The sequence below is a fragment of the Gorilla gorilla genome, chromosome 1 (assembly GCF_029281585.2).
Source record: "Gorilla gorilla gorilla isolate KB3781 chromosome 1, NHGRI_mGorGor1-v2.1_pri, whole genome shotgun sequence".
Classification (NCBI taxonomy): domain Eukaryota; kingdom Metazoa; phylum Chordata; class Mammalia; order Primates; family Hominidae; genus Gorilla; species Gorilla gorilla.
In genome coordinates, this window is record NC_073224.2 from 105259649 (window position 1) to 105273241 (window position 13593).

Below are 13593 nucleotides of genomic sequence, written 5' to 3' on the forward strand. Positions count from 1 at the left end.
GGGCTGGACTTTGGGCCAGTCTCTGCACACATTAGGTTCTTCTGACACCTGACAAAGTAGCTCCCAACAGCCAGATGTGAGCTCAAGCACTGAAAGACCTACCTTCAGCCAAAGCAAAAATTAGGGAATGTTCTACCACACAAGTGCATGCCCAAAACAAAGAACTTTCCTTGCACCAGCTGCTGGGCCACTGTTCCCCTCAAGGGAATGAAGGCAGGGGCTGCTGCTGGAGCAAGACACTCTGCCTGAACCAAAATGCAAATCAAGGATACAACTCAGAATCTAAAGGATGAGGGCGAAGTCACAAAGAGACAGCTCTGCTCTCCTGAGGACATTTCTGTCCTCGAGTTTTGGAAAAACTGAAAAGCAGGATCCCAGGATTATCCCTCCCAGGAAAGACTTACCCAATCTGTTCAGTCTAACAAACATTTACTGATGCCTTCTACATCCCAGATCTGGGGGGAATGGGAGGGTGAGGATACAGACACGGGGTGGGGTGGGGTGAACTCCTAACCTTGAGGAGCTTCCCATCCCAGGTTAGACATAACTATATACAAGATTAATAACAGGCTAGGGCACGGACTTCAATTTATGCTACAGGTATCACCCAAACTAAGGAAGATCAGCTTATGAGAAGTGTGGATTTACAGGTGATTGTCTGCTTTACAAAATTCTATTATTATAAGAAGCTTAATCACAGAATCCTTATAGATAAGAGGCTTTGCTAACAACTGATGATATTTAATTTATATAAGTTCAATTTCTGTACAGTGTTTCAGGAGCAGGTGTACTTATGTTTAAGCTGACATATGTAAATGTAAGTGCTCATCGGCTGGAGAGTCCTAACCAGATTGTGAGTGCTCCAGAGAAGCCAGCATCACCTCTATTTTCTCCATTCCTGGCAGGGATGCTAGATTTAGCACACACTGGGTAATTGGTAAATGAGACTGCCTGGCACAACCCCACCTCCTCGGTGGGGACCCAACCATGGACCATTTCCTATTACCTGTATCTCCTGTCGATGGAGAGAATCTCCTAGGTCCCTGTCAAGCTTGCTACTTATATCCTCCCGGAGCTTCTGTAGGCAGTTCCTGGCCTGGGAGGGGAGGGGAAGAAACTTGAGCTTTAGGGTGGAGAAAGAGAGCATGCCAACTCACCCAACTCTGTGCCCCATCCCTGGCCTGTACTGCGAGTCAGGCACTGTCCTAACGACTGGCTGCAGGATGGAGGGAGGGACCTTGGTCAAGTGGAGCTACAGCTGACATTCTTGTTGGGGAGACACACGACACAAAAGACAAATAAGTAAAATGTGTAATATGTTATATGGGCATAAGTGCCAACGAGAAACACGAGCCAGGAAGGGAGTTAAGAAATGCTGTGAAAAGTGGCTGGTAATTTTCGATAGGTGGCTGGGACAGTGCTGGGCCCATAGTACTTAAGTATTTGTGGATTAATGGATCAGGTATGGTCAAAAGTTATATATTTGACACACGGGAGGGCATGGTGGCATTTCAGAGACACAAAGGAAAAAGAAGGGGAAAAACCAGAATCCACATAAGAAGACAGTCACAAAAAATGTGAGATTTAGAGAAATGACCTAGGCACTGCGTGAGAGGGAAGGGGTGCCCACCTCCTGGATGTACTGGACCTCACTCTTCAGCTGGTTAATATTCTTCTCGTGTATCATCTTGTCTCCAGACCTCCCCTTCAAGTACACCTGAAATAAGAACACCATTTAGTTAAGAAACCTCAAATTAAATTAACTATACAAAAATAGGCAGCTTCATATAGTGCTGGTGGGAGGGTAAATTGTTACCACCAATTTACTGGGTGGAATTTGGTGATTCAGATCAGAAGACCTAAAAATATATTTACTTTTTGGTCTATCAATTCTACTTCTGGAAATTTACCCTAATGCAATAAATTTAGCTCAATGCTATATAGCTGTATTGGCATAAACACTCACATATATACAGTCATGCATCACTTAATCACAGGAATACATTCTGAGGGATGCATCATTAGGCAATTTCATCCTTGTACAAACATCACAGAGTGTACACACACAAACCTAGATGGCATGGCCTCCTACACCCCTAGGCTGTATGGTGTACCCTATTGCTCCTAGGCTACAAACAAACCTGCACAGCATGTTACTGTACTGAATATGGTAGGTGATCATCACACAACGGTAATGTATCTAAACCCAGAAAAAATACAGTAAAAATGGAGTATAATAATCTTATGGGACCACTGTTGTCTACGCAGTCCATCACTGACCAAAACGTTGTTATGCAGTTTTGTTATGCACTGACCAAAACTATAACTGAGTCAATCATATGGTATGGCATTTATATCTAAAAAAGCTGTTTTATAAAAAAAAAGAGAGAGAGAAATAACAAAAATCATTTTATTTTTTAAAAAATAAGTTCCATCAGCCAGGTGGGCTGGTGCATGCCTATAATACCAGCATTTTGGGAGGCTGAGACAGGACGATTGCTCGAGCCCAGAATTTGGAGACCAGCCCAGGCAACAAGGTGAGACTGTCTCTACAAAACTAAAAATATATAAATAAATAAATAAATAAATAAGTTCCATCAGGATGAACCCATTATAGGAGAATATAAGTTCCATAAACACACCTCCTACCTGTCTCCACAACCTCTAGTAGCAAAACATGCTCAGTGGATAGGCCCCTAGTAAGGTCATCCAGTCCATCCCCTTGCCTGGGGCCAGGCTGCATCAAAGTTGCTAACAGGCAGACTGTAGTCTCCTGGTATTAATTAAGATATTTCTAGGAGATTGCCAGGAACTAGCAGCTCAGGTCTGGTTCCTTCCATCAAACAACAAGCTCCCTTTGGCAACAACATCAACTGCTCCCTCTCATATACGTGCAGGGAGGAAGAGGACAGGGAGAAAAGTTGGAGGTGAACTAAGCTTACCTTAATGATCTCCTCATGTCCATCATGGGACTCCACCAGTTCTGAAGCCAGAGAATGACCAGCTGAGTGGCTGGACACCATGGCATAGGTCTTCCTGCCCGCCTGGCCAAAGAGAGATGAGAGAGACAGAGAGAGAGATGGCTCAGAAACCACACGGCAAGCCCAGAACTCCTGCCTCTCAGCTAATGCAGTAGACCTGTTTCTCAAAAGAGTTGAAGGATTAGTCTGACTTTCCTCTCCAAAAATTCGTTTCAGAACTTCTAACAGAAGCCACACAGCAGCAAGAACATCGGCCAGGGAGAATGGACAGAAGTAGCAGCTTAGTTTTAATTTTAGTGGGGGAATCCTCCTGCCCCAAAGCAGTGCAGAAGGCTGAGGCAAGCTGGATGTTGTTGAAAGGAGGGGCTCCCAGGCTCGCATCACCAGAGTCAGCTCCAGGCAGTACTTGGGTAAGAGGCCAGCAGCAAGGAAGCACTGGTGTGGGGAGGGGGCCTTGCCCACCAGAATTCCGCAGTACCTTCTGGGCTATGTGTTCAAGTTCATCTCCTGTCAGTTCACCCTGGAGAGTCAGCCTGAGAATGTCCACGCTGCCCTAATAATGACAATGACAGCAACAATAACCCCTCACCTTTACAGTCTACAGGTACAAACTGCTACCAGTATAGGGGTGCTTCTGCCAGCTCTGTGGAACGGGCCTTATCATCACCACTTCACAGACTAGGAAAACTGAAGTCCAGGGAGGCAGCATTACCTTGCCCAAGATCAGGTGTTTGGGGTGGTGACTCTGGGACCACCCAACAGTTTTTTCTTTCACAACAAAGATTACCTGGCACATGGCTCTGTAGAGCTCCAGCAGGGCTACCCTGGTTCTTGGACTACAGGGAACACATTGCATGCACTCTTCTTTCTCTAGTTGTGGAGAGGTCATTCCTGGACTGCTCGTCCTCAATCCAGAATTTCTGCTCCTGACAACCAGCCAGCAAGTTATTGATGCACTTTACAAGGCTAGCATATTCTTCCTGAACTAAACTATAGGAAAGTACCTGAATTCAAACTCCCATTTCTATGAGCCACATGGAAATTATCCAAGTGAAAACAGGCAAGATAATAGGTATTCATCTAGAGATCAACCTAATTTCAAAGAATGAAGCAGGTTCTTTCATAAGTCAAAGAAGTGTGTGTGTGTGTGTGTGTGTGTGTGTGTGTGTGTGTGTGTGTGCGTGACTGCAGCCTCAACCTCCCAGGCTTAAGTGATCCACCCACCTCAGCCTCCCAAGTAGCTGGGACTACAGGCGCACCAATACGCCCATCTAATTTTTGTATTTTTTGTACAGATGAGGTTTTGCCATGTTGCCCAGGCTTCAAAGAAGATTTTTTTAAAAAGGCCGGGCACGGTGGCTCACGCCTGTAATCCCAGCACTTTGGGAGGCCGAGGCAGGTGGATCACGAGGTCAGGAGATCGAGACCATCCTGGCTAACACAGTGAAACCCCGTCTCTACTAAAAAATACAAAAACAAAATCAGCCTGGCGTGGTGGCAGGCGCCTGTAGTCCCAGCTACTCGGGAGGCTAAGGCAGCAGAATGGCGTGATCCTGGGAGGCGGAGCTTGTAGTGAGCCGAGATTGCGCCACTGCACTCCAGCCTGGGTGACAGAGCAAGACTCCGTCTCAAAAAAAAAAAACAAACAAAACACAAACACACACACACACACACACACACACACAATACTTTGCAGGGAAAATTAAAAACCTGAAAGGAAAAACGTGGTAGGAGGGAAAAGTAAGGGCCTGCAGATTGGGAAGATGATAACGTTGAGAGAAGACTAACAAGGCAGAGTAGATCACCTGTACTATGCATGGAGGTGAATGAGGGGCTTAGCCACTATGGATCTCTGGTTCCCACTGGAAAAATAAGGAGTTGGACCAAGTATATCTCAGGCTCCTTCTGGATTCCATTCTGTGACAGCATGAGGATGGAGTATATGCCTCCCCCAGACAATGAAGAGAAATAGGTGCTGGGCTATCCAAGAATGAAAGTGATCTTGAGGTCATCTGGTCATCCCCTGCCTTGAGGCCCAGCTGCATAAATGACATCTTACTGGTAACAGGTTTTAAGGAACCCTCTTAACCTTCCAAATGTCTAGAGAAGATAACGTTCCAACTTGGTGGAGAAGAAATCAGTCTTTGGTGAGATACTTAACTCTTGATGTTTTTATCTGTAAAAAGGGTATATTACCATCCAACTGAGGGTTTTTTGTTTGTTTGAGATGGAGTCTTGCTCTTGTCTCCCAGGCTGGAGTGCAGTGACACGATCTTGGCTCACTGCAGCCTCCGTCTCCTGGGCTCAAGCAATTCTCCTGCCTCAGGTCCCAAGTAGCTGGGATTACAGGTATCTGCCACCACACCTGGCTAATTTTTGTATGTTTAGTAGAGACAGGGTTTCACCACATTGGCCAGGCTGGTCTCGAACTCCTGACTTTGTGATCCTCCCGCCTCAGCCTCCCAAAGTGCTGGGATTACAGGCGTGAGCCACCACACCCGGCCCCCAACTGAGGGTTTTTTTGTTGAATATTACTTAAAAATATTGCCGGTGTGCTGGCTCATGCCTGTAATCCCAGCACTTTGGGAGGCCGAGGTGGGAGGATCACCTGAGGTCAGGAGTTCGAGACCAGCCTGGCCAACATGGTGAAACCCCATCTCTACTAAAAATACAAAAAAATTAGCCAGGCGTGGTGGTGGGCGCCTATAATCCCAGCTGCTCAGGAGACTGAGGCAGGAGAATCACTTGAACCAGGGAGGTGGAGGTTAAAGTGACCTGAGATCACGCCACTGCACTCCAGCCTGGACGACAGAGTGAGATGCTGTCTCAAAAAGAAAAAGAAAATGAGAAAATGTATGGAGGTTACTCTCTGCCACACAGGAGGGTGGCACTGAAACATCAGCATCCTCCCACTTTTTGGATTGGAAAGACAGAAGACACTGTCACAATGGCCCTTAAACCTTCCCAACCCTAGCAAAGTAGCTGGTTTTATGAAAACACTTAATTCCTATGAAATAAAAGCCACATCCTTAGAGTGGCATGCAAGGCTTTCCACAGTCTGGGTAAACTCACACCTCTTGCTACCATCTCTCAGTGCCCTATCCAATACATCCCATGGTTTCCAACTTCAGTGCCTTCGCTCCCATCATTTCCTGTGCCTTAAATATCTATTCTTCCCATTTTCACCTAGGGCGTCTCCAAATTCCTCAAGTTCATGTTCAAATGCCTCATATTCCAAGATGCTACCCCGCATCCTGTGGGAAACACATCTTCCCCTCCCTCAGCTCCCACAGCATCACAAGGCCTCCCATGGCATCTGCCTCTCAGTTATTTGTGTTTTGTGAAGAATTACCCCTTCTGTTAACTCCTCGAGAGCTGTTGTATGCCACAGCCCTTAGCAAAGGTATTTTCTGAATGCACAGAGAATGCTCCATGACATCTAGGTCAAGAAAATATTACAAAAGAAAAAAGAGGAAATGATTTCAAAATAGCCAGAATGGCTGCCAATTCTTCCTTCCCAGGACATACCTGAACTTTTATTAAAACACTATCTCGACCAGGGGCAGTGGCTCATGCCTGTAAACCCAGCACTTTGGGAGGCCAAGGTGGGTGGATCACCTGAGGTCAGGAGTTTGAGACCAGCCTGGCCAACATGGTGAAACCCCATCTCTACTAAAAATATAAAACTCAGCTGGCTGTGGTGGCAGGCACCTGTAATCCCAGCTACTAGGGAGGCTGAGGCAGGAGAATCGCTTGAACCTAGGAGGTGGAGGTTCCAGGGAGCCAAGATCATACCACTGCACTCCCGCCTGGGCAACAGAGCAAGACTCCATCTCAAAAAGGAAAAAAAAAAAAAAAAGAACACTATCTCCCCATAGTGTTCTATGGAGGCAGGCTGGGAAAAGGCAGGGCATCCTTCAGTCAGAACAAAGGGGTTATTAGCTAATGAAGGTCAAGTCTGGTCTGTTTCATAAACCTAGGCATTCCAATTGGAAGAGCATAGACAACTAGGCTGGGTTGGGGCACTGAGAGATGATTCCATCCAGCCATCAGAATTCCAGGTAGAGAGGAGAAAGAGGGTCAGTTGAAAATGTTCTCAAAGAAATAATGACCAAAAATTTTCAAAATTTGGCAAAAGACATAAATCTATAGATTCAAGAAGCCAAGCAAACTTCAAACAGAATAAACATGAAACTCATGCCATGATAGATCATAATTAAATTTCTGATAACTAAAGACAAAGAAAAAATCTTGAAAGCAGAGAAAATAACCTTTGAGGGATCCCCTCAAAGGTTATTTTCTCTTCGGAAATGACAGAGGGTAGAAGGAAGTGACATACTATTTTTCAAATGCTGAAAGAAAAGAACAGTCAATTCAAAATTGACAAAGGAAAATATCCTGTAACAAAGGAAAATATCCTTCAGAAATGAGGGGGAAATCAAGACATTCTCAGATGAAGGAAAACTAAGAGAATTTCTCACCAGCAGACCTACACTAAAAGAATGGCTTAAAAAGTTCTCTAAACAGAAAGGAAATTATTTTTTAAAAAAAGGAAACTTGAAATAATGGGAAGAAAGAAACATGAGTTGAAAAAAGATGGGTAAATACAACAAGATTTCCTTCCCCTCTTAGGTTTTCTTTTTTTTTTTTTTAAGTTTTTTTGCTGTAAGTTTATTCAATGCAAAATAATCCTCTCCAATTTTACTGAGGTGGCTGACCACATCCACAACCAAATCCACCTCTAAACTGGAATTCGGTTGCTGACCCAGCCCCAGCCTCGGCTTTGCTGTCGGCACCAGGCGGCACAGCACTCCGTCTGTAGGTATCTCTGTCCGCTTTCCCTCTTGTGAGTCTTGCAGGTCGCTCACCCTTCAGACCTTTAGGCTGAGGACTTCCAGTCTCTGGACGGCTGCAGCATAGAGTGACAGGCACAATCTCCGGGGCAGATGAAGGTAATCACGGAGATACTGGATGCCCTCGTTGGTAACGTACCAGTGGAAATGTCTCCAGGCAAACTGTTCCTTCACGTAGCCTCGGGACTTGAGAGGCTGCATGGCCTTCATGACATGAAGATTGGGCACATCCTTGTCTGCCAGCTCCCGGTGCTTAGGCATGTGGACATCCTTCTTGGCCACCATGACTCCCTCCTTAAAAAGGAGTTCATAAATGGCAATCCGGTTCTTAGGCATCAACATCTCGGTGGCTGTAGGGGCCGGGGCTGGGGCTGGAAAGCCCCTCTTAGGTTTTCTAAGTTACATTTGATGATTAAAGCAAAAAGTATAACAATGTCTGATGTGGTTCTAAATGTATGCAGAGAAAATATTTAAATATGATAATATTATACTATTAAATATTTAGTATCATAAATGGGACAAGGTAAAGGGATGTAAAGGAAGGAAAGGTTTCTCTTCTTCACTCAAACTAGTAAAATGCCAACACCTACGTATACATAATGTGATAACCTACGTATACATAATGTATAATACCTAGAGCAACCACTAAAAAGTCTATACAAAGAGATAACACTCAAAAACATTATAAATGAATAAAAATGGAATCCTAAAAAGTGTTCAGTTAATCCACAGGAAGGCAGGAAAAAGAAAACAGATAAATGAAAAACAGAACCGGGCATCATAGCTCACATCTGTAATCTCAGCATTTTGTTTTGTTTTTGAGACGAATTCTGTTTCTGTCACCCAGGCTGGAGTGCAGTGACGCAATCTCGGCTCACTGCAACCTCTGCCTCCCGGGTTCAAGCAATTCTCCTACCTCAGCCTCCCACGTAACTGGGATTACAAGCTCCCATGACAATGCCTGGCTAATTTTTATATGTTAATATAGAGAGGGTTTCACCATGTTGGCCAGGCTGGTCTCGAACTCCTGACCTCAAGTGATCCATCTGCCTTGGTCTCCCAAAGTGCTGGGATTACAGGCGTGAGTCACTGTGTCCAGCCTGTAATCTCAGCATTTTGGGAGGCCAAGGTGGGAGGATTGCTTGAGGCCAGGAGCTTGAGACCAGACTGGGCAACAAAGTTGCCCCTCTCTTCAAAAAAACGTGTTTTTTTCTTATCCAGGCATGGTGTTGTGTGCCTGTTGTCCCAGAAACTCAGGAGGTTGAGGTGGGAGGATTACTTGAGCTGGGGAGGTTGAGGCTGTAGCTAGCTGCTATCATACCACAGCACTCCAGCCTGGGCTACGGAGTAGGACCCTGAGGAGAGGAGCTGGGGGGGTGGGAAGGGAGGAGACGGGGAGCGGGAGGAGAAAGGAAGGGAAGGGAAGGCAGGGAGGGAAAGGGAAAAGGAAGGAAAGGGAAGGAAAGGGGAAAGGAAAGGGGAAAGGAAAGGGAAAAAGCAGCTTTATTTGTAACAGCCAAAAACTAGAAACAACCCAGACGCCTTCAGTAGAGAAATGGTTAAACAAACTGTGGCACATCTGTTATTGTGGAATACTACTCAGCAATAAAAAGGATCAAACTATTGATACATGCAACAACACTCTCCAGAGAATTTGCTGAGTCAAAAAAGCCAATCACAAAAGTTTACATGCTGTATAATTTCACTTGTGTAACATTTTTTAAATAACAAAGTTATAGAAATGGGAAAAGGACTGGTGGTTACTAGGAGTTAAGAAGAAAGTGGGGGGAGGAGGGAAGTGAGTGTGGCTCTCAAACAGCAACATGAGGGGTGCTTTTGGTGATGGAAATGTTCCATAGCTTGACTATCAATGCCAATATCCTGGTTGTGATAGAGTACCACAGTTTTGCAAGATGTTACCACTGGAAAAAATGGAATAAAGGATACGGGGGAATTCTATTATTTCTTATAACTGCATGTGAATCTATAATTATCTTTTTTTTTTTTTTTTTTGAGACGGAGTCTCACCTTGTCACCCAGGCTGGAGTGCAATGGCACCATCTCAGCTCACTGCAACCTCTGCCTCCTGGGTTCAAATGATTCTCCTGCCTCAGCTTCCCAAGTAGCTGGGACTATAAGCGCCCACCACAACGTCCGGCTAATTTTTGTATTTTTAGTAGAGAAGGGGTTTCCCCATGTTGGCCAGGTTGGTCTCAAACTCCTGACCTCGTGATCTGCCTGTCTCGGCCTCCCAAAGTGCTTGGATTACAGGTGTGAGCCACCATGCCCGACCTATAATTATCTTTTTTCTTAAAAAAAAAAAAAAAGGAATTAATATTCCTTCAAGTACTTGCAGGGACAAAAAGAATATAATGAAGAAAATAAGCATTTATAATCCTGCCACCCAGAAACAGCCACTATTAAAATGTTAGTGTATGCCTTATAATTTTTTTTTTTTTTTTTTTTTTTTGAGAGGGAGTCTCATTCTGTTACCCAAGCTGGAATGCAATGGCACAATCTTGGCTCACCACACCCTCTGACTCCCCAGTTCAAGCAATCCTCCTACCTCAGCCTCCTGAGTAGCTGGGATTACAGGTGTGCACCACCACAGCTGGCTAAGTTTTTGTATTTTTGATAGAGACGTGGTTTCGCCATGTTGCCCAGGCTGGTCTTGAACTCCTGACCTCATGTGATCCACCCGCCTTGGCCTCCAAAAGTGCTGGGATTACAGGAGTGAGCCACCATGCCCGGCCTTAAAATTTAGAACTTTTATTCATCAAAAGACACTGCTAAGAGGGCTGGTGTGGTGGCTCACACCTGTAACCCCAGCACTTTGGGAGGCCGAGGCGGGTGGATCACCTGAGGTCAGGAGTTCAAGACCAGCCTGGCCAACATGCTGAAACTCTGTCTCTACTAAAAATACAAAAATTACCCGGGAGTGGTGGCACATGCCTGTAGTCCCAGCTACTCAGGAGGCTGAGGCAGGAGGATCGCTGGAACTCTGGAGGCAGAGGTTGCAGTGAGCCAAGACTGTGCTACTGCACTCCAGTCTGGGCAACCGAGTCAGACTCTGTCTCAAAAAAAAAAAAAAAAAGGGCCGGGCACAGTGGTTCACAGTCCCAGCACTTTGGGGAGGCCAAGGTGGGTAGATCACGAGGTCAGGAGTTCGAGACCAGCCTGGCCAACATGTTGAAACCCCATCTCTACTAAAAATACAAAAATTAGCCGGGTGTGGTAGCACGTGCCTGTAGTCCCAGCTACTCAGGAGGCTGAGACGGGAGAATTGCCTGAACCCAGGAGGCAGAGGTTGCAGTGAGCCAAGATCGTGCCACTGCACTCCAACCTCGGCAACAGAGCAAGACTCTGTCTCAATAACAATAAAATAAAATTTAAAAAAACAGTGCATGGCAACCCACAGAGCAGAAGAAATTCACTATATGTATATCTGACAAAAGATGTCCAGAATATATAAAGAATTCCTACTAAACAAAATGATTAACATGGGATCCTGGACTGAATCCTGGATCAGAAAAAAGATATTAGTGGAAAAAGTGGCGAAACCCAGATAGTCTACAACTTTGTTAACAGCATTGTACCAACATTAATTTCTTTATATGACAAACGTGCCATAGTGACATAAGATGTTAACATTGTGGGAAAACTGGATGAAGGGTATATAAGAGTTCTCTGTACTACTTTGCAACTTTTCTGTAAATTTAAAATTATTTCAAAATAAAATGTTTACTTAAAGAAAGAGAGACAGGCAGCCAGACATGCAGCCCAATAGAAAAACAGGCAGAAGACGCCAACAGACACATCATTATGAGGATACCCAAACAGTCAATAAACATATGACAAGGGATTCAACTTCATCAGGCATTATCAAAGAGCTGGAAAGTAAAACCACAAAACAATGCCACAAAATACCTATCAGAATGACTAACATGAAATGGATAAAAAAAAAATACGAAGCGTTCAGCAGATGTGGAACAACCGACACTCTGAGACACTGATGCTGGGATTGCGCAGGATCACAATCGCTGGAAAATTCAGAAGCATCGACCAAAGATAAACACAAAAGTACTCTAAGGCACAGCAATTCCACCACTAGTTACTCTACCCAACAGAAATGCAAATGTAGGATCTCAGAATATGATACCCCAAAATGAAGGCCTTGGAAGAAAAAAGTTTTCTCTGACTTTCTCCTGACCTCTTTTCTGGCCTTTCATTCCTCCCCTCCCCATCCCGGGGCTAGCCATAGAAACTAGAATCCCTCTTCTCAAGGTGGGTCATAGAAACCAGAACCCCTTTTCCCCAAAGCCAGCCATAAAACCTAAAAATATTACTCTGACTTTCCACCTCTCTTTCTATTAAAAGCTAGCTATAAAGAAATTATCTGGCCAGGTGCAGTGGCTCATGCCTGTAATCTCAGCACTTTGGGAGGCGTGGGCAGATCACGAGGTCAGGAGTTCGAGACCAGCCTGGCCAACATGGTGAAACCCCATCTCTACTACAAATAGAAAAATTAGCCAGGCGTGGTGGCAGGTGCCTGTAGTCCCAGCTACTCAGGAGGCTGAGGCAGGAGAATTGTTTGAACCTGGGAGGTGGAGGTTGCTGTGAGCCAAGATCGTGCCACTGCACTCCAGCCTGGGGACAAGAGCAAGACTCCATCTAAAAAAAAAAAAAATTATCTGACCCACCTTGCTTGATTTGAAGTCATAAGACCCCCATTCCAGAGAGGGCCCTGTCTCATACCTGGAAGGAATGCTTAGAGAGGTCAAGAAGAATCTAGACAGACAGGCCTTGCTGGGTTTCCCCATTTAGTGTCTCAGCATTAGATCATACCCTTTTTGTCCAATCATATTTGTACACAGCTGCCTATACTTTTTCAAATCTAAGAATGGACTGCTTCTGATTCAGTAAGGCTAGCTTTTAAAAAATAATAAAAATTGAAAATTAAAAAAGAATGGATGTTTTCCTCTGTATATTTGGGTCTTCATTCAGAAGGTTCCTATGTCACCTAAAACTATGATCAAATAAATCTGTATGCCTTTTCTTTTTTTTTTTTTTGAGACAGAGTCTCTCTCGCTCTGTCGGCCAGGCTGGAGTGCAGTGGCATGATCTCGGCTCACTGCAACCTCCGCCTCCCGGGCTCAAGCTATTCTCCTGCCTCAGGCTCCCGAGTAGCTGGGATTACCGGCGTGTCCCACCACACCCAGCTAATTTTTGTATTTTTAGTAGAGACGGGGTTTCACCATGTTGGGCAGGCTGCTCTCGAACTGCTGACCTCAGGTGATCCACCCGCCTCGGCTTCCCAAAGTGCTGGGATTAAAGGCGTGAGCCACCGCGCCCGGGCCTTTTTCCCTATTTTCTTTTGTCAGTGATTTTCAGCAAAACTTCCAAGGGTGAAGGAGAGGCTTTCCCTTTGCCCCGGCACATACATATGTTTCCTTCCCATAAAAGCATGTGTACTAGAAAGTTCACAGTAGCATTTTTCAAAATAGCCTCAAACCAGAAATTACCCACATGTTCAGCAAGAGTAGAATAAATTGTAATATATTCATACAATGGAACTTTGTACAACAATGAAAAAGAATGAAGTACTGTACATGCAACATCAGTAAATCTCACAAAGATGTTAAGCAAAAGAATCCAGACACAAAAGTATACTATATGATTCCACTTATATAAAAAGCACAAAAATAAGCAAAACTAATATAATTTGCACTTTAGAAGTCAGGATAGTGGTTACCCTTGAG

At 44.7% G+C, this 13593-nt stretch overlaps 1 protein-coding gene and 1 pseudogene across 7 annotated transcripts in view; both read right to left on the minus strand.

Moving 5' to 3' along the window:
- Window positions 1–13593, minus strand: part of TUFT1 (tuftelin 1) — a 43306-nt gene that overhangs the window by 17976 nt on the left and 11737 nt on the right. The window contains exons 1-5 of one of the 7 annotated variants that reach the window (XM_055358991.2): window positions 3769–3792; window positions 3460–3534; window positions 2943–3044; window positions 1631–1717; window positions 1007–1096 (exon numbers count right to left, since the gene is read on the minus strand). In XM_055358991.2, the coding sequence (XP_055214966.2) occupies window positions 1007–1096; window positions 1631–1717; window positions 2943–3044; window positions 3460–3534; window positions 3769–3777 (363 nt within the window). In that variant the 5' untranslated portion in view covers window positions 3778–3792. Of the gene's footprint in view, window positions 1–1006; window positions 1097–1630; window positions 1718–2942; window positions 3045–3459; window positions 3535–3768; window positions 3793–13593 lie in introns of those variants that run through there. The other 6 variants (XM_019022513.4, XM_019022521.4, XM_055359014.2 and 3 more) reach the window with 6 other exon arrangements.
- On the minus strand, window positions 7653–10125 carry LOC129526026 (small ribosomal subunit protein eS10-like; annotated as a pseudogene).